The sequence below is a fragment of the Bos javanicus genome, chromosome 10, assembly GCF_032452875.1.
Source record: "Bos javanicus breed banteng chromosome 10, ARS-OSU_banteng_1.0, whole genome shotgun sequence".
NCBI lineage: Eukaryota > Metazoa > Chordata > Mammalia > Artiodactyla > Bovidae > Bos > Bos javanicus.
Window position 1 is genome coordinate 58,294,318 of NC_083877.1, and position 22,940 is coordinate 58,317,257.

At 36.0% G+C, this 22,940-nt stretch overlaps 1 protein-coding gene across 6 annotated transcripts in view; it reads left to right on the forward strand.

Moving 5' to 3' along the window:
* DMXL2 (Dmx like 2) overlaps positions 1-22,940 on the forward strand; it is a 168,315-nt gene that overhangs the window by 30,757 nt on the left and 114,618 nt on the right. For all 6 annotated transcript variants that reach the window (XR_009738732.1, XM_061428763.1, XM_061428760.1 and 3 more), the window contains exons 2-6: positions 8,740-8,865; positions 11,325-11,396; positions 14,668-14,746; positions 15,562-15,697; positions 16,328-16,394. Coding sequence is in view for 5 of the 6 variants with exons in the window: in XM_061428763.1 (XP_061284747.1) it covers positions 8,740-8,865; positions 11,325-11,396; positions 14,668-14,746; positions 15,562-15,697; positions 16,328-16,394 (480 nt within the window). In the remaining variant the exon portion in view is untranslated. The remainder of the gene's footprint in view (positions 1-8,739; positions 8,866-11,324; positions 11,397-14,667; positions 14,747-15,561; positions 15,698-16,327; positions 16,395-22,940) is intronic.

The following is a 22,940-nucleotide window of genomic DNA, read 5'->3' on the forward strand; positions in this document are numbered from 1 at the left end:
GTCTGAATGTCTTTCAGGATAGAGTCCTAGAAATAGAATCAAAGTACTTAAATCTCTTTAGAGTCTCTTAATTCATATTATCAAATTGTTTTCCAGAAAAGTTACATGTTTTTATACTGCAGTGATGTATGAGAGTGAGAGGTGTACCATATTCTTGATCATTGGTTTTTGCTGTTTATTCTTCAAAGATGAAAAAAATACACTTGGCTATTTAGTGCTCCAAAGCCTTTCTCCAGATACATACAGGTTCCAAGGGATCACAGATGACTACTTTAGTAACTGTGTCTCTGTTATGCATTTTTTTGCTAGCTTTCTATCCTAGCATGTCCTCATTGCTACTGCTGCAATATCTTGGACAATTCCACATTTTCCTTGAAGCCCTGCTCTGCATGTCCCCAGTCTTTGTACCAGTTGAGGTTCCACTCAGGGCAAGGGACAGAGGAACCGAAGTAAAAGCAAGGTTTATTTCTGTATACACATTGAATCATCAAGGAGGGCAACTGAGCTTCAGGGTGATTTGAACTAAAAAATTGGTAAGATCAAACTGCCCCTTCTTAGATAGTTTGGATACATGTTCTCTTATGAGTTCTTACTTATTTCTTGATATCTCATCCATTTGCTTCTCAAACTGGTGATTCAATTTCACAGTGCACATGGGTCTTAATGGCTGCCTTATCCCTGAATATGTATGACTTTTCAGATCAATTCTTGTTGATTCTGGTTTCTTTGGCTTAAATTCCTCAGACTAGACTTTGGCATAGCTCATCCTTTCCATCTGTTAGCCACTGGTCATTATTCTGGACCCATCCTTGTCTCCTGTCAGCTTTGAGTAGGGGAAAGAGTCATAAGGTATAAAATATTTAGGGTTCTATGTAAAATAGTGTACACTGGATTACGTGATCTTTTTATCAAGATATTTGGAAGCACATTTGTGTACACTTGACAGAACCACAGTTTAAAGGTGAAAGGAGTCTCAGAAGTGATCTAGTCACAATCTTTTATTTGGCTGATTGAGGAACTATGTACAGAGAGACTATGATTTTTACATTGTTATAGTCAGTGTTAGCACCCCTAGGTTCTCAGGAATGTACTCTTTCCATCATATTGTAGGGTTGGAAGTTTAATTACAATTTAGCTGGGAAATATTTTTATGAATACTATCAGGACTGTCTCCCTCAGAATATCAACATTTAAGTTAAATGATTTTCTGGAAATCCCCAGTAGTTACAAAATAATTGAAAGTTGTCATAAACATTACATATTAATATTGCTATACTTAACCTTAAAATTCTTTCACATGGAAAGCATATTAAGAACAAATTAAGAAGCGAAATACTGGATACTTATTTTCTCTATTTCTAATAATTTAATGTCCAAAAAGTTCATTCTATTTCTTTAGATGTAGAAGTTTTAAAAAGTAGTATTTTACTTCAATATTCTCTATGAGGCAAATAGATGGAGAAACAGTGGATACGATGGCAGACTTTATTTTTTTGGGCTCCAAAATCACTGCAGATGGTGACTGCAGCCATGAAATTAAAAGACACTTACTCCTTGGAAGAAAAGTTACGACCAACCTAGACAGCATATTAAAAAGCAGAGACATTACTTTGCCAACAAAGGTCCATCTAGTCAAAGCTATGGTTTTTCCAGTAGTCATGTATGGATGTGAGAGTTGGATTATAAAGAAAGCTGAGCTTCAAAGAATTGATGCTTTTGAACTGTGGTGTTGGAGAAGACTCTTGAGAGTCAGTTGGACAGCAAGGAGATCCAACCAGTCCATCCTAAAGGAAATCAGTCCTGAATATTCATTGGAAGGACTAATGTTGAAGCTGAAACTCCAATACTTTGGCCACCTGATGCAAAGAGCTGACTCATTGGAAAAGACCCTGATGCTGGGAAAGATTGAAAGCAGGAGGAGAAGGGGAGGACAGAGGATGAGATGGTTGGATGGCATCACCAACTCAACGGACATGAGTTTGGGTAAACTAGAGTTGGTGATGAACAGGGAGGCCTGGCGTGCTGCAGTCCATGGGGTTGCAAAGAGTTGGACACGACTGAGCAACTGAACTGAACTGATGAGGGAAATTACTTTTAAGCTTTAGAGTACAGATTTGATGAGGTTGAAAGGTAATTCTAAGTTTTTATACGTGCTGGCCAGTCCATAGGGCTTACTGTTACCAGTGTATAAATAAAAGCGCAAAAAGATCCAAATTTATATGCCACTGTGTGTGCCTTGTGACTTAAAATTTTGATTAAATTGTGTGAACTTCCATTTCCTCATAGCAAAGTGGGGTTAATGACTAACTGGTAGATTTACTGCAGTCTTGAAAGAAAGACTAGGAATATGGAATGCCTAGTACAGTACTTGTTACCCAGCAGGCTTTCAATAAATGGCAGATTTTTCTTGTATTTATTTTTCTAGCTTTTAATTACGGGTGCCCTGTATTTATATGAATCAAAACTCTAAGGGAGAGGTGGTAGTCTAACAGTAACACTGTGGAGTTTTCTTGTTAAATTAGACTATAACACTTTATTAGTGAAACCTTTCAACATGCTTAGTGCCTCTTGATTGATCAGTGCTATTCTTTTTAAAATATAGACCCATCTGTCAGCAGTTGTCAGTGATCTTAAACTTTGACCCTGCAACTACCAGGATGTTAAAACATCCAACTACTCCATAGAAAATGCCAGTTTAATATACTTGTACTCTGTTTTCTTTTAGTAAAGGTCATGTTTGTGTAAGATTTTAACAAAAATTGGGAATTCCCTGCTGGTCCAGTGGTTAGTACTCAGTGCTTTCACTGCTGAGGGCCTGGGTTCATTCAACCCTGGTCAGGCAGCTAAGATCCCATTCCTTTACAGTTTAATTTAGCTAAGACTGAAGGGAAATCTGAGAAATTAGAACTGTGTTTGAGTTATGAATATTAGTTATTTGCATTTTTAAAAATAATATAGTCACAGCGATGAGCATCTGTAAAACTGAGGTTAAAGCAGACTCTGTTACGCCTATTCAGATACACTTAATAATTGTTGAGAAGGACAATGAACCCACTAGAGGAAGCAGTAGTATATTATGATCATGATGGTGTGTTAATTCAGAGAATTTTATGGCATTAGAAAATGAGACATTTTTTTCATGTGTAACATTTTAATAAAGTAGAAGAGAGTTGCTTTGTTTTTCAGCCTCAACTAATTGACAGGACTCCTAATGAAATTTTGGGTATCACAACTAAAAACATAGAATCTTGGTAATAACAAATACACAAGTTTTTAGCTTCCATGTAATAATTTTGGGGTAATATAACACTTTGTCTAAGAAAGAGATTCTTTAAGACAAAGGAGATTTATGGTCCCTGGGAAAATCAGCACATTCACTTGACTTTAAATATTATTTGCAGGATTTCAGAGACCTCTCCAGATCAACTATGACTCACACACAGAGGACTCAGGTTGAAAACTTCAACCAGGTTGGAAAGTTAGTTTCAGTGCTCAAAGAGGAGACTACTTTTCTCTTTCCTCATAGGATGGATTTGGTCTCCAAAAGTAAGGTTAAAAGAAGTGAGGGTTGATATTTTTAGAGCACGTCATTGCCTTAAGAACTTGGGCTATACAATTATCTCTTAGTTATAGTAGTTATTCTTTATCATCATAAGGACAGTTCAGTCCTTCCATAAAAGAAACTCCCACATGAATAGAAGGAAAAGATGCTTTTTAGGACTCTTCCTCTTTTCTTGGACTTCATCTTTGTGTTTGGACAAATCGTATCCTTGACTTAAGGATAAAATATTTTATAGGTCATACTGTTATACGTACTGGTATATGGTACTACGGCATAGGGATGGTTCTCCCAGGAACCCAAGGGAAGATGAACTTAGTTAAGCAATTCCATTTGTTCCAGAAAGGGCTTAGTGCCCATTTTCCTGCTTCCCTGTAATGATCCTGTGACCTCTGTACCACATGTAGAGTAGCTAGTTCAGAGAGATTTATTTACCTAGTACAAAGGAGCCCACATCCTGTACTCTCTGGAGCTGTGTTAGTATTTGCTTGTAGTCCCAGTGAGTACTTGCTTTTCTTCCTGCACTATAAATTCTTCCTCTGGTAAAACTGAATTCTGATGAAGAATGGAAAAAATTGCATTTGACCTAAAATTGAAAGAATGGAAATCTCTTGAGTAATTATAGATTTTGTAGAAACCTTCTTAGTTGCTGGTCTGAGCTAGGTGCTGTGGGAAATTATACGTGGGACTGCAATCCCTTGTGGCTCAGCTGGTAAAGAATCTGCCCACAATGCGGGAGACCTGGGTTCAATCCCTGGATTGGGAAGATTCCCTGGAGAAGGGAAAGGCTACCTACTCCGGTATTCTGGACTGGAGAATTCTATACAGTCCATGGGGTTGCAAAGAGTCGGACACGACTGAGCAACTTTCACTTTTCACAAAGATGTACATAGGCCTTTAAGACATCTTAATGGAAGAGAGTTGGGGTGATGCAGTGGAAGGAGAAGGATCTTTATTATGACGTAAATGAATCCTCACTCTGTGAACTTGGGAGAGTCACTTATCCTTTCCGGGCCTTGGTTTCTCCATCTTTGAAAGGGGGCCTGTGAAGATATAATGTTCATATCAGCCCCTAGCAGACTGCCTGATCATAGAGGGTATTCAATAAATGGTAAATAATTAAGGAAGGCTTTGATAGATTCCCTTCTGGTGGGTCTTCTAAATCCATGATGCTATTAGATCGGAAGATGAGCCAAAATATCTCTTTCTTTGTATAGCTACCATCATAAACTTGGCCAAATTATTAGTTTATATCAACTGTCTGAACTCCGTATTCTTAACCAAATTTCCAGGTATATAGACATCTGGACCCAGAAATGTGGAGTAGCTAGTTTATGTTTGGCCAAGTCAGAGAGGTTTATTTACCTAGTACAAAGGAGCCCACATCCTGTACTCTCTGGAGTTGTGTTAGTATTTGTTTATCAGGATAAGCAAATAGGATAATTTTGAATCATTTATTGTTATACAGGTATCTGTATCTATTGAGGGCTGCTTATGTGCTGGGTGCTGGGACTACCGTGGTAAGCAAGAACCTGATCCTTGCTCTGATGGACCTTTCAGTATAGTAGCAACCAGATAAACACACATGTATATAAAATCTTATGAGCCTTCATGTAATTAGAATACATGTAATTCAGTAGTGACTGATATGAGTCCTCTGTCCTTGCATACTTGGGGGTTATGTGTACTTTAGACTCTTTGGAGAAAGGTAAAGAATTATAATATTCAACTTCTGTACTTTTCCACCTCTTTGTCTGCAGTAGTTCATGGGTTCCATTTTAGCCATGACCATGGATATTATCGGAGAAGGCAATGGCACCCCACTCCAGTACTCTTGCTTGGAAAATCCCATGGACGGAGGAGCCTGTTAAGCTGCAATCCATGGGGTCACTATGGAGAAGGCAGTGGCACCCCACTCCAGTACTCTTGCCTGGAAAATCCCATGGATGGATGAGCCTGGTGGGCTGCAGTCCATGGGGTTGCTAAGAGTCGGACACGACTGAGCGACTTCACTTTCACTTCTCACTTTCATGCATTGGAGAAGGAAATGGCAACCCACTCCAGTGTTCTTGCTTGGAGAATCCCAGGGATGGGGGAGCCTGGTGGGCTGCCGTCTATGGGGTTGCACAGAGTCGGACACGACTGAAGTGACTTAGCAAGAGCAAGATGGATATGATATAAAACAGTAGGCATTACCTAAGGGTGGTTCCACAGGAGCCTGGTACCACACATTATTGTTCTGTTATGATGGTTAATTACTAGTTTGATAAAGGATTTGACTGTTTTAGACCAGTGGTCCCTAAACTTTTAGTGATGGTGTAGTATTCTACTCTGTGGATATTCATTAATTTAACCACTTCTCTACTGATGATGATATTGTTCACTCACCCAGTCATGTCCGACTCTTTGCAACGCCATGGATTGCAGCACGCTAGTCTTCCCTGTCCTTCACCATCTCCCGGAGTTTGCTCAAATTCAACTCATGTCCATTGCTTCAGTGATGTTGTCCAACCATCTCATCCTCTGATGCCCTCAGTCGTCTTCTCTGTCTGCCCTCAGTCTGTCCTAGAATTAGGGACTTTTCCAGTGAGTCAGCTGTTCACATCAAATGACCAAAATACTGGTTCCTACTGATAGGTGATATGATTATTCTCAGTTTTTGCTGCTTTAAATAATGAAGCAGTGATTATCCTTCTTTATATATTTTGGCAAACTTTGTAAGTATGCTTATAGTAGAATAAGGACTTGTCTAATCAAAGAGTATGTTGTATGTAATTTTGATAGATATTGCAAAATTCTTTTACCCATGAAGATTCTCATTTAGTAAGTCTTAGGTGGGACCAAGCAATTTGTATGTTTAACAAGTTCCCTAGGTGGTTTTGATGCAGCCAGGTTTGAGAACTATTGCAGTTCAGAAAGATGACAAGATTCTCGACTGCTGAGGAGCATGGTACATGTCCTGTAGTAAAGGTCAGGCAGTTATGGCCATCTAGGGAGAAGTAAAAATCCTCTTCAGTGACTGAGCAGCAGGAGCCCAGGTCCGGAGCAGCAGTTGCTGGGGATGGCCCATCTTCCAGAGAAGACTTATCTGAACTATTTCATGTCTCTTTGACATGTCATATAGGGGAAAAGAACATAAGAATTATAAGGACCTGAATTTGAATATCTTCCACTTACTGTATAATTTTGGGAAAATAAATGAACTTGAATGTTTATTTATATAATGATAATCTCTTCCTCTCAGGTTTGTTGCAAAGGTGAAAGAGGGAGTGACCTAATGTTTATTGAATGCCTTTTGTCTTCGGCGAGTAACTTAACACATCTCTCTCTGTTGCGGCAGTTCATCCTTTAATTGTGATTGGTGATTCACTAGGTGATCTCCCCGTTAGACTCCCTGGGACCACATCTTGGGTTTTTGTATTCCCAGTTGCTATCCCAAACTTGGGACATCACGCACTGTTTTGTTTCTTTAATGAGTGATGTGTGCTAAGCACTGTAGATAGAGTTTCTACTTTAATTCTATTATCCTGTGAGGTAAGTACTGTTTCCTCCATTTTACCACAAGGAAGAGCTCAGAGAACTTTGGTAACTTGCTTAAGATCAAGTAGTACTGCAGAACAGACATTGAAAACCCTGCCTGTGGTGATTCCAGTCTCCGTCAGGTTTTGCTCTTACCATCAATCTGCTTTGCTGAGGTAATGCTATAAAGCACTTTGGAAATTGTGAAATGTTTAAGGGTAAGATTATTTTTGTTATTTTAATAATGTAAGTGTAAAGACTTTTCTGCCTGTACTATTACCAATCAATTTAGCTTTCTCGAATGTATAGTGTAGCAAATCTGCCTTGTCTGGGAGAGTATAAGTAGTTATTTCCTCCTGTGAGTGATTTTTTTCCCCTATATTTCCTATGCTTAAAATTCTATTTTTGTTTTTCCATTTGGGAAACTTTTTGGTACACATAAACACAGGAGTTGAAGGTATTTGGTAACATTGGAAGTTTTGGTAACAGGTAGAAATAGTGTCTGTCTTTCCGGTCTTTACCTTCAGTTCCCTTTTTCATTAACAGCCGTATGTGGACCTCACTGGCTTAGATGTTAACAGATGTCAGCCCTGGCTACTGGATATCTGTATTTTGCAGGATGTGACCATGTTGCTTAAGGCTGTAGAAATAGTGGGGCAGGGGAAACACCTCATAAACCTTATATTTATGGTGCTTTTTAATTTGAGAATTATCTTGTTAGGTGTTTTGAATATTTACTTGTAAGTTGAGTTTGGAACAACAACAACAAAATGTCCCCATCCTCTGCTCTTTGTGTCATCATAAAATTCACAAAGTTGCAAAACAGGAATAGCACACATCAAGAAGTGTGGCAATAGGAAGAAATAAGGTAGTTTTGCTCAGTATAGTTCTGTTGAACAAGGGAATTTTCCAGGAACTTGACTTTGTGTTTTGTTTTCCATAGCAAATATTTGTCACATTTTATATATTGGTTTGTTTTTTATTTTGTTTAAATGTGTGTGTGTAGCCACTTTGAATTGGTTTCCTCCCCGTCTGTGTGTCTCTGTCTCTCTGTGCCTCTCTCTCTCTCGCTCGCTCTTATCTGTTGTGCTTGAGGGGAGGGGGCAGGCAGGCTTCATCATGGATTTATTTAGGCAGTTGAGTTTGGTTAGTGTTTGCCTGTAGTACATGTAATTCTGCCTCGGGGGTTCATGTCTATTTAACTAGCTCTTTAAGCCATGTGGAATTGTATTGGAAAATGCATCTGATTTCTATCTTGATCTTCCTGAAGCCTGGTTTGAACCCTGGGAACACAACTGCAGCCTTCAATGCCTTATTACTCTCAGATGAAGGTTTTATTTTTCAGGGTCTCATCTCATCTCTGAGATGAGCATTAGAGAGTAATTCCAAACAAAAGGATTAATGAGGTATGGAGGCTGTAATGTTTAAGACCTGGAAGAACCTTTTTTCCTGTTAGTTAGCAGTGACTGAATGATAATGTATGGTGTGTCATGCATCTGGTGTGACTTTTTATGTTCTGATTTGGAAATTGATATTTTTAATATTACGTTAACTGTATTTGTAAGATATGTCATAGTATCCTTTGCAATAGCAACAGAAACTAAGATTAATAATAATTCACAAGTTACATATTTTACATAATATAAAACTTTTCTTTTTAGGCGTATGGATCAGGCTGTGATATTGTTATTTTGGCAAGTGACTTTGAATGTGTGCAGATCATCCCTGGTGCTAAGCATGGAAACATCCAAGTCAGCTGTGTGGAGTGTTCTAACCAACATGGAAGAGTAAGGGATTTATTTACTTTATTAAATACCATCTTTTAATATATTTAACTATCTCAGAGAATATTCTTATGCTTCTGTACAAGGCTTGCCTACAATTTCTAATTATGTAGTATACCTTGCTTAGATGGCTATTTGTAGGAAAGGGTAATGATAGGTTGTATACAAATCATGAAGAACTGTTAAGCTGATAAGTGATAATTGTTCTTCCTGTATATACTGTCTTAAAAGATCTGCAGGCTTCACATTCCTGTTCTTATTGATATTCTTCCAGTTGATAATTCTGGCAGCTTTTATGCCAGTAGCAGGAAAGTAAACCTTTATCTTCTATACCTAGCATACCTTCTCTCTCTCAAATAACAATAATGTCAGATTTTTATCAAGAAATGTAGCAAGTTGTTAACATCTAGTATAATATTTGTTATATAACTGATGCTTTGTAAAGTTTCTGTTAATTTAATGAAACTATTTGTCATTTGAAGAATATTAAAGCTCATTCATTCAGATGTTGAACAGAGAATTTATTTTAAAATTATTCAAATTTCATCATTTGTTGCTCTCCCCCCAAATTTCAAACATGATATACATCAAATTTTCATTATATGTAAAGTAAATATAGCATTTTTGCTGTATATTCTAGCAGTTCTTTAAGGCCAGTATTGTGTAGCAGAGTTAAATGTTTCTATGAGAATATAAGAATGATATTTTTCCTGTAATAGTTTTAGTGTTCTAGAAATTTGTATTTACTTAGTAATAACAAATTTTATCAAATATATATTTAATCAGAATATTTATGGTGCTATATAGTAATGCAAATTTATGCCAAACAATAAATTACAGTTATTATACCATTTCTACCCCTGCCCACCTGCTGGGTACCCACATCGTCCTACCTTCCCGTTTGTATCAAGCTTTAATATTTGTATGAATAATATGACAATCCAGTAAAAAAACCAAAAACTGACATAGTATAAAACACTGAATTTCCTGGTGTTTTCTGATACTTGTTTCTTGCTTTTATGATTTTTTCCCCCCCATTTGTTCTCCTTAAGTATTGTTTACTTTTTAGAAAACACTCAGTGTCAGATTTCTCATTAATTTTTCATTGCTTATCTCCCTATGCCAAGTGTGGTAGCTTTAAACCTGCCTGGAGCTGTTATGATAGTTGTCAGAGACACATTTTAAAAAGTTATTTATGTGCTGGTGATAATAAGAATAAGCAGATTCTCTGGGAGCAAAGTTTTTTTTTTTTGAATATAGAAGACCTTGGTTTTCATAACCATGTTTTTACTTTTTCTATCCTGGTTGGAGGTAAAGAAGACCAAGTTGAGACATCCCTGATTCATTGTCTTTTAATGCCATCTTTTAAAATTTTCTTTATCCCCAGTCCTTGTGATGGTTACTCTCAGTTTAGGACTTTGTATTAAGCCATGATAATCATTTGTTCATTCATTCATCTACATGTTGAATGTGATCATTCATAACACTTCCACCTGAGTGTTACCTTAGCCAGGCATTTTAAGTAGCTCTTCTCCTACCATTGTGGAGGGAAAGCTTTTTCTTGAAAAGAGTGTTAGATATTAAATAACAATTAAAATAACATTTTTTGTGTGTGTTAGAGTGCCCTGAAATCAGAGTGCATCTTTTTGGTTAACCTTAAAAACCAATGCCTAATTTAGCTTTATAGGTTAACTCATAGACCCATGATAGGTGTGAGAAGAGAGGGTTTTTGGTCTGTTCCCTGCAATTGGTTCTCTCTCGCCAACAGGAGGATAGACTGGGAACTGGCTTTCAAGGAATTACTAGAGAACAGGCACTGATAGCTCCTAGGGAAAGAGGAATTTGTGGGTCTTCTTAGGTGTGTGACCTGGAACAAAGTCCTCTTGGCCCCCAGACCCTTGGCTTAAGTTCATTGGAGATGGCCACATCAGTTGTTTATCCTTTAGTTGCAGAATGTCTCTCTGGTTTCTCCCTAGTCCATTTTTTCTATTCCTTCTTCTCCATGGTGTTCCCAATTGGTAATTTTTTTTGTTTGATGGTATAGTTCATGTCATTTTTTTGATATATTTTTAATACCTGTTGCTCTTTGATGTCTTTTTCTACTTCTCATGGTTTTAATAGTATTTTCACTGGACTGTAAGGTTTCTGACAGATGTACCATTGAAATGTATCTTTGTTAGTAAAATTTATTTATGTATTTGAAAATGAAATTTTTATAGGAAAAGATGATTTCTTTGAATAGGTCAGCCTTATATTTGATATGTGAAATAAAGCCTGTTGAATTTTTGAACAGAGAAGAGATTCTTAAGTCCAGGACTTTTCCAGTTATATTTATGGAAAAGAATAAACCATGAATACTGTATTCAGATTGCATGCAGTCAGTTTACACATTATTATAAAAAGGAAGTTATTTTTGTTTTCTTTTTTCCTTAAATATTAATGCTTTGTTTATTCTCTTTTAGATTGCAGCTTCATATGGTAACGCTGTTTGTATTTTTGAGCCCTTGGGCATAAATTCTCATAAGAGAAATTGTGTAAGTATTAAATGGTAGTAGAAAAGTTTTATAATTGAGTTTGGAATCCAGTTGACAGCAGTAAAGAGCTCCTTAGGAGCAGGTGCTGAAGGTGGGCTGGAATATCAGTGTGAAATTAGTCTGGTGATTTATGGTAAAATCTTTTACATTCACTGGGAATATATCCCTAGGCCTTTTAGAAACTCAGTTTTCTAGAATATTCCTAATTGAGATTGCCTTGTTAATTGGAATCTACCGTAGTTGAACTCTTATTTATTATTTCTTATCTAGATGACTAGTCTCTTGTCTAATGTCTATACGTATCCCTTGCCTCTTCTCTTAGCAGAGTAGATCATGTTACTTTTCTGGTAAAAAGTCTTTTATGGCTTCATATTTCTCACATGTAAAGCCCCAAATTCTTAGAACGGACCACAGTCCTTCCTCCACCCCTCGTCTTGCCCCTGCATCTGTACCCATTTATTACCTCTCAGAGTTCATCTCCTATTTTTGTCCTCTCTGGTCACTCCAGCCGTAGTGGCATTTTCACTGTTCTTTGGATAGTTGCCCTCCCATCTTAGAGCCTTTACATTGGTTGTTCTTTTGTCTGGAATGTCCTTCTTTCTCTAGATAGCTCCAGGCCCAGCTCTTACAGACCCTTTGTTTTTGTTCAGTAGTACCTTTTCAGTGGGATGTGCGTTGACTGTCCTTTTAAGAATTGCCACTTGCTTCTCCCACCTTCATCCTAACCTGCCTGTCCTTCTATTTTTAACCTTTTTTCCATAGTACTTAACCTTGTTTATTTATTTATAGATTACCATTTAGTAAGTAACGTAAGCTCCATATAAGCTCCATGAGGGTAGGGAGCTTTGTTTCTTTTGTTCACTGATGCCTCTCAAGTACTTAGAACAGTATTTGGAACATTACTTCTACTCTCTGGGTACTGAACTATATTTTATGTTATTTAATACTCAGAAAATCCAATATGGGTAGAATGCTTTAAAAAATTTAAAATTACTGTATGCATTGGGACTTCACCATCTGAGACATATTTTCAACTGCCAATGTGAAATCTGAATGCCAGGATTTCACTTCTTGACATATTTACCAGTAATTAAAAAAAAATATTGTATTATTAAATGCAGTAAATAAGTGGTTTTGATATTTTTCATTAAATGTATGTATGTGAATATTACATTTCTTTTCAGAAGTACAAGTTATATCAGTCTTTTCCCTCTAATAGTGTTATGAAATACATATCAAAGTTTTGGGTACTTAAGAGTCATCTAGAGTACATATTTAAAAATTCAGATTAAGTAAATAAATGATACAAATGACCTTATTTACAAAACAGAGACTCAAACTTCAAAAACAAACTTACAGTTACCACAGGGAAAAAGGGGAAAGTATAAATTAAGAGTTTAAGATGAACATATACACACTAATCTATATAAGATAGATGATCAACAAGGACCTACTGTGTAGCATAGGGAACTCGACTCAATATTCTGTAATAACCTATATGGAAAGGAATCTGAAAAAAATATATGTATATGTGTAACTGATTCACTTTGCTGTACACCTGAAACTAACACAATGTGGTAAATAACTTGTACTCCAATATAAAATAAAAATTAAATTAAAAAAAAGGAAAAAAATTGAGATTCCAGACCTCACTTCCAAAATTTTTGCTTTGTAATTGGTCCACAAGTTACACTCTGAGAAAATATTAAAGGAAAGAATACTAGGGATAGCTCCAGTTTTAGGAATAATTTAATTATTATTTTAAAATAGATTTGTTGAGTAGTATTTAAAATACTATTGTGACTTGTTGGGTTAGTAGAGATAGGGTTTAAAAAATAACCTTTTCCCTAATTAAAAAATATAAAATTATTTTTATATACTGAAATTCAGGTTTTGTAGTTGTATTTTGAAATTCCACCTCCAGATAGTCATGAAATCTTGAATAAATTATTTAATTGTTAAAAATATTTTTAAGGTATTATAATTAGAGAGGGTATTATCATTTATTAAATTATTACTTGCCAAGCAATTAATATATAACTTGCCTAATAAAAGTTGGGGATGACTTGACATGCATTAAGTTGCACCATACTTTCACAAAAGTACATTTTATGTTTGTCTACTGCAAAGAAATAGCTAAACTTTTTTACTGAATTTAATGTGAAAGGCCTTTGGTTTTTAAATTTTAAATCTTCTTTCTATACTTTACAATGAAAACAGTAATAAAATAGGATGCAGATTACTCAAATATAATATATGTCAGCTTTGTGGGTTTTATGTATTACATAGTTTAAATTTGTTGACTTTTTGGAAGGTTGAAAGAAAAAGTGAAACTGAAAGTCGCTCAGTCATGTCCGACTCTTGGGACCCCATGGACTATCCATGGAATTCTCCAGGCCAGAATACTGGAGTGGGTAGCCTTTTCCTTCTCCAGGAGATCTTCCCAACCCAGGGATCGAATCCAGGGATCGAACCCAGGTCTCCCACATTGCAGCTGGATTCTTTACCAACTGAGCTATCAGGGTAGACCTAGTTTTATTTTAGACTTTGACGCCAGAAGATGATGTTAATTTGCACTTCATTCTGATGTGCATTTGCTTTGTTTTTACAAATGTTTATTGAGCATCTGTGTACTAGACATTACCACACTCAGTACACAAAGCTCATTATGGCATAATTCCTGCCCTTGAAGACTTACAGTGTAATAGGAGAGTCAGACATATAAACAGATAATTCAGTCTGATCAGCGTTACCATGGTGCGTGTGTGCTAAATCGTTCCATTGTGTCTGACTCTTTGCTACCCCCTGGACTGTAGCCCTCCAGGCCCCTCTGTCCATGGGATTCTCCAGTCATGAATTCTGGAGTGGGTTGTTACAGTGGTATAAAGCAAGTAAAAACTGCTCTGAATGCTGCCAAAATGTCAGAAGAGGCTTCACTGGAGAGGTAATGGTTTAGCTAGTTATTGATGTAACTGTAGGAGTGTGCAGACAGAGAAGAAAGGATACCCTAGGAATAAGAATGTGTTTTTAGACAAGGAAGGAAGCCTGGGAGACATGCTTTGACTGGGCATGGCAAACAGCTTTATATGATAGAATAGTAAGTGGAACCACTGTAAATGATTTTTAAAACAGTATTTTGAAAATAATAGTGAAATATTTATATTTGTTTCAGATCATGAAGTCTTAAGTTGAAGAAAATGATAATGTAGTGTTTGTGGATATTATTTTGAAAACGTATCTTTTTCTTTTTTTCTTTCTCTGTATATTTCAGCAACTCAAGTGTCAGTGGCTTAAAACTGGGCAGTTTTTTTTGAGTTCCGTGACATACAATTTAGCATGGGACCCTCAAGGTATTTAGCAATTATCTTTAAAAATTATGGAAAGTTAATAATTTGTTTTAAGTGTATGATTACAATGTGATATAGCCTCCCACAATAAGAAAATGATCAGTAATATTCTTTTTTTTTTTGGCTACTGAATGAGTGTACTTTCTTTTTCATATAAACTGCTTTGTATAGTGCTTAATTTACTATTAGTTCTGTGCTTCCCCCCCTACTTTTGAATGTTTGTTCCAAGAAACAATGATGATTTGTTTCATTAGTTAATGTGTTGTACTTTACTTTTATTGTATTTATTAAGAAATAAAATTAGGAATAAAACAAGATAAAAACCTATCTCATTTTGTTATTTGTATTTCAAGAAATTATTGTCTTTAATATTGAAAGATTAGAAACTTCTAATAATAATGGTTATTGTCCCTTTTTACATTCGCAGTTAATGAGGGTAATTTTAATAGTCTGTAGAAAAAAACATTTTATTAATCTTTAGTTATGTCTCATAGCCAGAGAATATCCTGTGTTGTATATGTCAGAGTCTCTTTGGGTTTGTTTTGTTATTCTACTTTGCTGTTTTGTTTTTTTTTTTCTAGATTTTACCTGATAGACAATGTCTCTGTACGCTTTTTGTTGTTGTTGTTCTATTTCTTTCAAGTTTTCTTATCTAGTGATTCATGCAACTTTTTAAGTGGATATACTCTACAAGTGTTTTTCATAGACAGTTTTGCTTATTTTTCACGGAACAGTTTATAGACTGGAGTAGACGCCCTCATGTGTATTTATTTCTCCAGATAATCCTTGCTTATTACAGAACATTCTTTAATTTTCAGATAACAGATTGTTGACAGCAACCGATTCTCTTCAGTTGTGGGCTCCTCCAGGAGGTGACATTCTGGAAGAGGAGGAAGAAATCAATAATAAAATTCTTCCTGTTTTAAATGATTGGAAGTGCATCTGGCAGTGCAAGTTAGTGTCTCACTCTGTTGTTCATTAATTTAAAAAATGCTTCCTAAACAAAGTTCCCTTTCATAATGATCTTAGAAGCCTAGAAAATAGACTTTTTCTGACCAAAACCCATTATAACTTCATCCTCTAATATGTGCTACAATAGATTGTTAAAAAAAAAGATGAAAATATTTTCGTAGTTAATAACCTCAGGACTTGGGTTCAGATGGTTGACACAAAGGAAGTATTCATTAGCGCATAAACTATAGATGGGATAGGCAGAGGGAAGGTGTGATGAAAGGATGGCTGTACCATTGACAACACAGATTATATGAAGGGATCCAACTAGCCAGGGAAGGTGATGAGCTCAGTTTTTAAAATGTTGCATTAAGATGTTGGTGGAGCATGTAGGTTGTGATATCATTTAAGCATGTTAATTGCATTCTTTGGATCCCCAAAGTGAACCTTAGGTTGGTTTTAATGAGTTAATTTGTATTTTTAGGGAGGTGAAATATTTAGATTTATTTTTAGAGAGGTGAAAACACTCTTGTTTAATGATGTTATGAAAAATCTTATTTTGACCATTTATATATATATATAAAAGGTGTTCTAGATTTAAAAAATGCTAACTGTTTAACTTTGTCTTTTTAGAACCTCAGTATCTGTACATTTGATGGAGTGGTCCCCTGATGGTGAATATTTTGCTACTGCTGGAAAGGTAAAGGACCAAACAATACATAAACAGGAAAAAACAAAAGAATTAGAAATATTCCTCACTCATTCTCATTTTCAGATTTTTCATCTGTAAAATTGGAAGGATCCTACATTACAAAGGTGGCCTGAGGAATAGGTGATAGCTTTGTGAAATACCTGATATGTCTCCCATAGGCAGTTGGCATTTGGGAAATAGTGGCTATAATTTTTATTATTTGACCATTGCAAAAATTTATGGTTTTTAAAAATAATTTTTATGTTTAAAAATAGCATATATGCATAATTTAAAAAGTAAAATAATACTACTAGATTTGCAATGAAAAGATGCACTCCCTTCTGAATCCCACTCTTAATTCCTGTGTCCTATAGGCAGTGATTTGTACAATTGCGTATTTAAATACTTCTTTCCATATTCTTAAGTAACTTGCTTATGCTACCATTGTTTAACTATTTTGTTTTTCTTTTTGGTTTTATATATCATCTCTGGCCTCACTACTATGGAGACTGAGACTAGTTCTCTAGCTGATGTCCCCAACTCCATCTCCACTTAACCACACATATGTGTATTCACTTCCCTTCCTCCTATCTTTCTGCTCTAAGTGTCTCATAATATTTGGGAAAACCAGTATTTATTATGCACATTATTAAGAATATGTAAAAGATTCTTCATGGAATCATTACTTTGGTGTTAATAATATGTTTTACTGTTTGCTTAGTTTTCTGTATACCTAATTCATCCCTCACATCTCTGATGTTCTTTGAATCTCCTCTCAGTATAATTCCCGGTAGAAGGTATCCTGGAAAGGTGTATTCTCTTTGCTCTGGCTTAGTTGCTCAGTCTGGCTTAGTTGCTCTTGGAGTCTAATATAGAGCTCTCAGTTCAGGATTTTCTTTTACCAACCTCAGGGAATTCTCTGTCCATCTTCTTTGTTAAATTCTCTGTTTCTTAGCATCATTTATCTTCTTTCCTTATTTTGATGGAGATATCCTCTAGTAGGTTCCTGAGAAAAGATGAATGGGGAAAAAACACGTTAGAGGCCTCTCAAGTCTGAGCAGTTCTTTCTTCTGCTGTTATGCTTTATTTGACTGAGCATAGAATTTGGTGGGAACTAATTTTCCTTGAGAATTTTTTTTTAATTTTATTTTATTTTTAAACTTTACATAATTGTATTAGTTTTGCCAAATATCAAAATGAATCCGCCACAAATGTCATGGTTCTGTTGCCTTGCAATGTTGCTATTTGAGAGGTACGTGCCATTAAGACCCTGTTCCCCCAGCTCCATCCAGCTTGTAGAGGTTTTAAGAATCTTCCCCTTATCCTGGTGTTCTGAAATGTCAAGATGTGGTGGAATGGGTCAATCAGCTATAAATATTTACATACAGAGATACATATATATATATGGGATAAAGACTCTTTTTGTGTAGGTAATTTGATGTACCCATTCAGTCTGAAAGCTCATGTTCTTCAGTTCAGGGGAATTGCTTTATATTATTCCTTTTGTGTTATCTCCTTCCTTTCATGTTCTCTTTTCTCTCATTCTGAATCTCCCCTTATTCAGTTGTGGATCCTTCTATACTGATCCTCTAATTTTCTGTGGGCCCCCTCATTGTTTTTTTGTTTGTTTAAATTCTGGGTTTTTTTTTTCAGCTTTAATTTTGAAATAATTTTTTCCTACTGTCACATTTTTTATTTTCAGGAGTTTTTTTCACCTAATTCTATGAATGCTCCTTTAAATTTATGTAGTATTTCATAAGTATAAAATGATAATTAAACACATGCAATGTATTTACTTGTATTCAGTTGTGTATGGAATTAAAATTTCCATATTACACTTCACAAGGCAAGGATAGATTTTCCAACAACATCAGAATTCACTCAAGGCTCTTTGACTTGATCTTTAGTTGTAGAACACTCAACTGTATTGTGGTTGAGTAATTATTTGGCACAGAGGTAATTAGTTGCTCAGTAGTTGATGACATTATAGACAGGAAGACTGCGTAACACAGGCAGAAGGACTGCAGTTGTGTGCAGTTTAGCAGTAAACTAACAAATAACTATTTCAAAGAATATTTGGAGGTATTTGCATGAGGTATTACATGATGTGAGCTGTCATGTAATAGTAACACATCTGTGATTTCTTTTAAACACAAAGTCACAAATACTGTTAATATCATTTTGGTATGTTCTTTATATTCATAACTGAAATTTAGCATGTCCTTCAGTTCGCAGTTATAAAAATAGAGAAGTAATTATTTTCCCTGACTCAAGTTCCTGGTAACTCTGGGTCTTGGTTTTCTTGGTTTCTCAAGAAGCAGACTCCAAGACAAGGATTCTAGTTCAAGTCATTAATATGGGTGGTGCTCACAAAGAATATACTGGATTTGAGGCAGGGAAGTAAAGTTGCTTTAAAAAGACTGTATTTACAGGTGATGAACAGGCTTAAATCTCTGGGTAATTCTGGGAGCCAGCGCTTCTTGCAACATTATGTTCCTCACACTCTTCACACGCATCACACATACACACATTAGTTAAGGGCTAGTGAGGGCAGAACATTGGTTCTCAGCTTTTATAAACAATTTCTGAAAAACTCAGGCAAAGTTATGTAGATACTGTCAATTGGAAATGGCTCACTGAAATGCTAAGGCATGAGAGGATACAGTTGACATATCAAAAATATTTTTTGTATCTTGAATTCTATCTGCAGGTGCCTTGGGTTAGAAGAGCTCAGAACCTCTGGTTTAAACCTGGATATTTTATTTATTTATTTTTAATTGAAGGATAATTGCTTTACAGTATCGTGTTTGTTTTTGCCAGGCATCAGCATGAATCAGCCATAGGTATACATATGTCTTCTCCCTTTTGAACCTCCCTCCCACCTCTCTCCTCATCCTGCCTCACTAGGTTGTTACAGAGCCCTGGTTTGAGTTCCTTGAGTCATAAAGCAAATTCCCATTGGCTATCTATTTTAAATATGGTAATGTAAGTTTCTATGTTACTCTCCCCATCCATCCCAGCCTTTCCTCCCCCCAACCCCTGCACTGAGTCCATAAGTCTGTTCTCCGTGTCTGTCTCCATTGCTGCCCTGCAAATAGTTTCATCAGTACCATCTTTCTAGATTCCACATATATGCATTAGTATACAATATTTGTTTTTCTCTTTCTGACTTACTTCACTCTATATAATAGATTCTAGGTTCATCCATCTTATTAGAACTGACTCAGATGCATTTCTTTTTATATCTGAGTAATATTCCATTGTATATATGTACTATAGCTTCTTTATCCTTTCATCTGTTGATGGACATCTAGGTTGCTTCCATGTCCTAGCTGTTGTCAGTAGTGCTGCAGTGAACATTGGGGTACATGTGTCTTTTTGAATTTTGGTTTGCTCAGGGTGTATGCCTAATATTGGGATTGCTGGGTCATATGGTGGTTTTATTTCTAGTTTTTAAAGGAATCTCCATACTGTCTTCATAGTGGCTATATCAATATACATTCCCACCAATGGTGTAAGTGCAAGTTGACCAGTCGTGTCTGACTCTTTGCAACCCCATGAACTGTGTAGCCTGCCAGGCTCCTCTGTCCATGAATTCTCTAGGCAAGAATACTAGAGTGGATGGCCGTTCCCTTCTCAGGTATCTTCACAACCCAAGGATCGAACCCAGGTCTCCTGCATTGCAGGAGGATTCTTTACCATCTGAACTACTAGGGAAGCCTAAAAGTACTGGAGTGGGTAGCCTATCCCTTCTCCAGATCTCCCCCGCCCAGGGATCAAACTGGGGTCTCCTGCATTAAAAGAGGTATATTCTTTACCAGCTGAGCTACCAGAGAAGCCCAGCAGTGCAAGGGGATTCCCTTTTCTCCACATCCTCTACAGCATTGTTTGCAAACTTTTTGATGGTGGCCATCCTGACTGGTGTGAGCTGATATCTCATTGTAGTTTTGATTTGCATTTCTTTAATAATGAGCGAGGTTGAGCATCTTTTCATGTGTTTTTTAGCCATCTGTGTGTCTTCTTTGGAGAAATGTCTGTTTAGGTCTTTTGCTCACTTTTGGATTGGGTTGTTTGCTTTTCCAGTGTTGACTTACATGAGCTGCTTGTGTATTTTGGAAATTAATCTTTGTCAGTTGTTTCATATGCTTTTATTTTCTTCCATTCTGAGGTTGTCTCTTCATCTTGTTTATAGTTTCCTTTGCTGTGCAAAAGCTTTTAAGTTTAATTAGCTCCCATTTATTTATTTTTGTTTTTACTTTCATTACAGTAGGAGGTGGGTCATAGAGGATGTTGCTGTGATCTGTGTCATAGAGTGTTTGGCCTATGTTTTTCTCTAAGAGTTTTATAGTTTCTGGTCTTACATTTAGGTCTTTAATCTATTTTGAGTTTATCTTTGTGTATGGTGTTAGGAAGTGTTCTGATTTCATTCTTTTACATGTAACTGTCTAGTTTTCCCAGCACCACTTATTGAAGAGGCTATCTTTGCCCCATTGTATATTATTGCCTCTTTGTCAAAAATAAGGTACCCATAGGTGTGTGGGTTTATTTCTGGGATTTCTATCTTGTTTCATTGTTCTACATTTCTGTTTTTGTTCCAGTACCATAATGTCTTGATGACTGTAGCTTTGTGTTACAGTCCGAAGTCAGGAAGGTTGATTCCTCCAGCTCCATTCTTCTTTTTCAAGACTGCTTTGGCTATTCAGGGTTTTTTTGTGTTTCCAAAAGAATCGTGAAATTTTTGCTTCTAGTTCTGTGAAAAATGACATTGGTTATTTGATAGGGATTGCATTGAATCTGTCGATTGCATTTGGTAGTGTAATCATTTTCACAATATTGATTCTTTGAATCTATGGAATATCTCTCTACCTGTTTATGTTGTCTTTGATTTCTTTCATCAGTGTCTTAAATATTTTTCTGAATATAGCTCTTTTGTCTCCTTAACTAGGTTTATTCTTAGATATTTTATTCTTTTTGTTGCATTGGTGAATGGGATTGATTCCTTAATTTCTTTGATTTTTTTCACTGTTATTGTATAGGAATGCACGTGATTTCCATGTATTGATTTTGCTTTGCTAAATTCACTGATTAGCCTTAGTAATTTTCTGGTAGTATCTTTAGGGTTTTCTATGTACAGTATCATGTTGTCTGCAAAGAGGGAGAGTTTTATTTCTTTTCCAATCTCGATTCCTTTTCTTTCTTTTTCTTCTCTGATTTCCATAGCTAGGACTTCCAGAACTATGTTGAATATTAGTGGTTAGAGTGGGCACATTGTCTTGTTCCTGATCTTAGAGGGAATGCTTTCAGTTTTTCACCATTTAGAATAATGTTTGCTGTTGGTTTATCATTTATGTCCTTTACTGTGTTGAGGAGAATTCCTTCTATGCCCATTTTTTTGTAAAGTTGTGTGTTTTTTAAAATCAAAAAAGCCTTTGAATTTTGTCAAAGGCTTTTTTTGCATCTATGGAGATTATCATATGGTTTTTATCTTTTACTTTTTTAGTATGGTGTATCACATTGATAAAATCTGGATATTTTATTTTTTGTCATCCACATTTAAATCAAAAATCCACGTACAAAAATTCTATGGTTTGAGGAAGAGGTCAGGTTTCACTTTTTCCATATGGATATCCAGTTGTAAAGCTAAATTTATTGAAAAGCCTCTGTGTTGCCACCTTTGTCAAAAGCAAATATCCAAACTAGTGTGGCTCTGTTTCTGAATTCTTTTCTCTGGTCCATTGGTCTTTCCTTGTAGCAATGCCACCTTCATTTCTATAGCTTTTAAATTGTCCTGATGCGTGGAAGAACATATTTTCACATCTTGTTTTTCTTCTTCAAGATTATCCTATCTACTTTTGGCTCTTTATGCTGCTGCTGCTAAGTCTCTTCAGTTGTGTCTGACTCTGTGCAACCCCATAGACGGCAGCCCACCAGGGTCCCCCGTCCCTGGGATTCTCCAGGCAAGAACACTGGAGTGGGTTGCCATTTCCTTCTCCAATGCATGAAAGTGAAAAGTGAAAGTGAAGTTGCTCAGTCGTGTCCGACTCTTTGCGACCCCATGGACTGCAGCCTACCAGGCTCCTCCTTCCATGGGATTTTCCAGGCAAGAGTGCTGGAGTGGGGTGCCATTGCCTTCTCCATGGCCCTTTATATTTCCATATAAATTTTAGAATGAGTATGATAAATTTTATAAAACCAACGGAAAACCTCTTGTGATTTTGATTGATACTTCATTGATTCTATAGATCAGTTTTGGGAGAATTGACATCTTTACAGTTGAGCCTTCTCATCTATGAACATTACATAGTCTTTCATTTAGATCTTTTTACTTTTCTCAGTAATGTTTTATAATTTTTTGCAGCAGTCCTAAGTATCTTTCGTTGGATTCATTCCTAGGTATTTGATATTTTTGATGTTGTAAGTGATATCATTTTATAATTGTATATAGAAATGCAATTAATTTTTGGTCTTGTATCTAGCAGTCTTAATAAACTCAATATTAACAAGTCCTCTGTAGATCTTTCTGTATTTTCTGTGTGCATAATTCTATTATTTGTG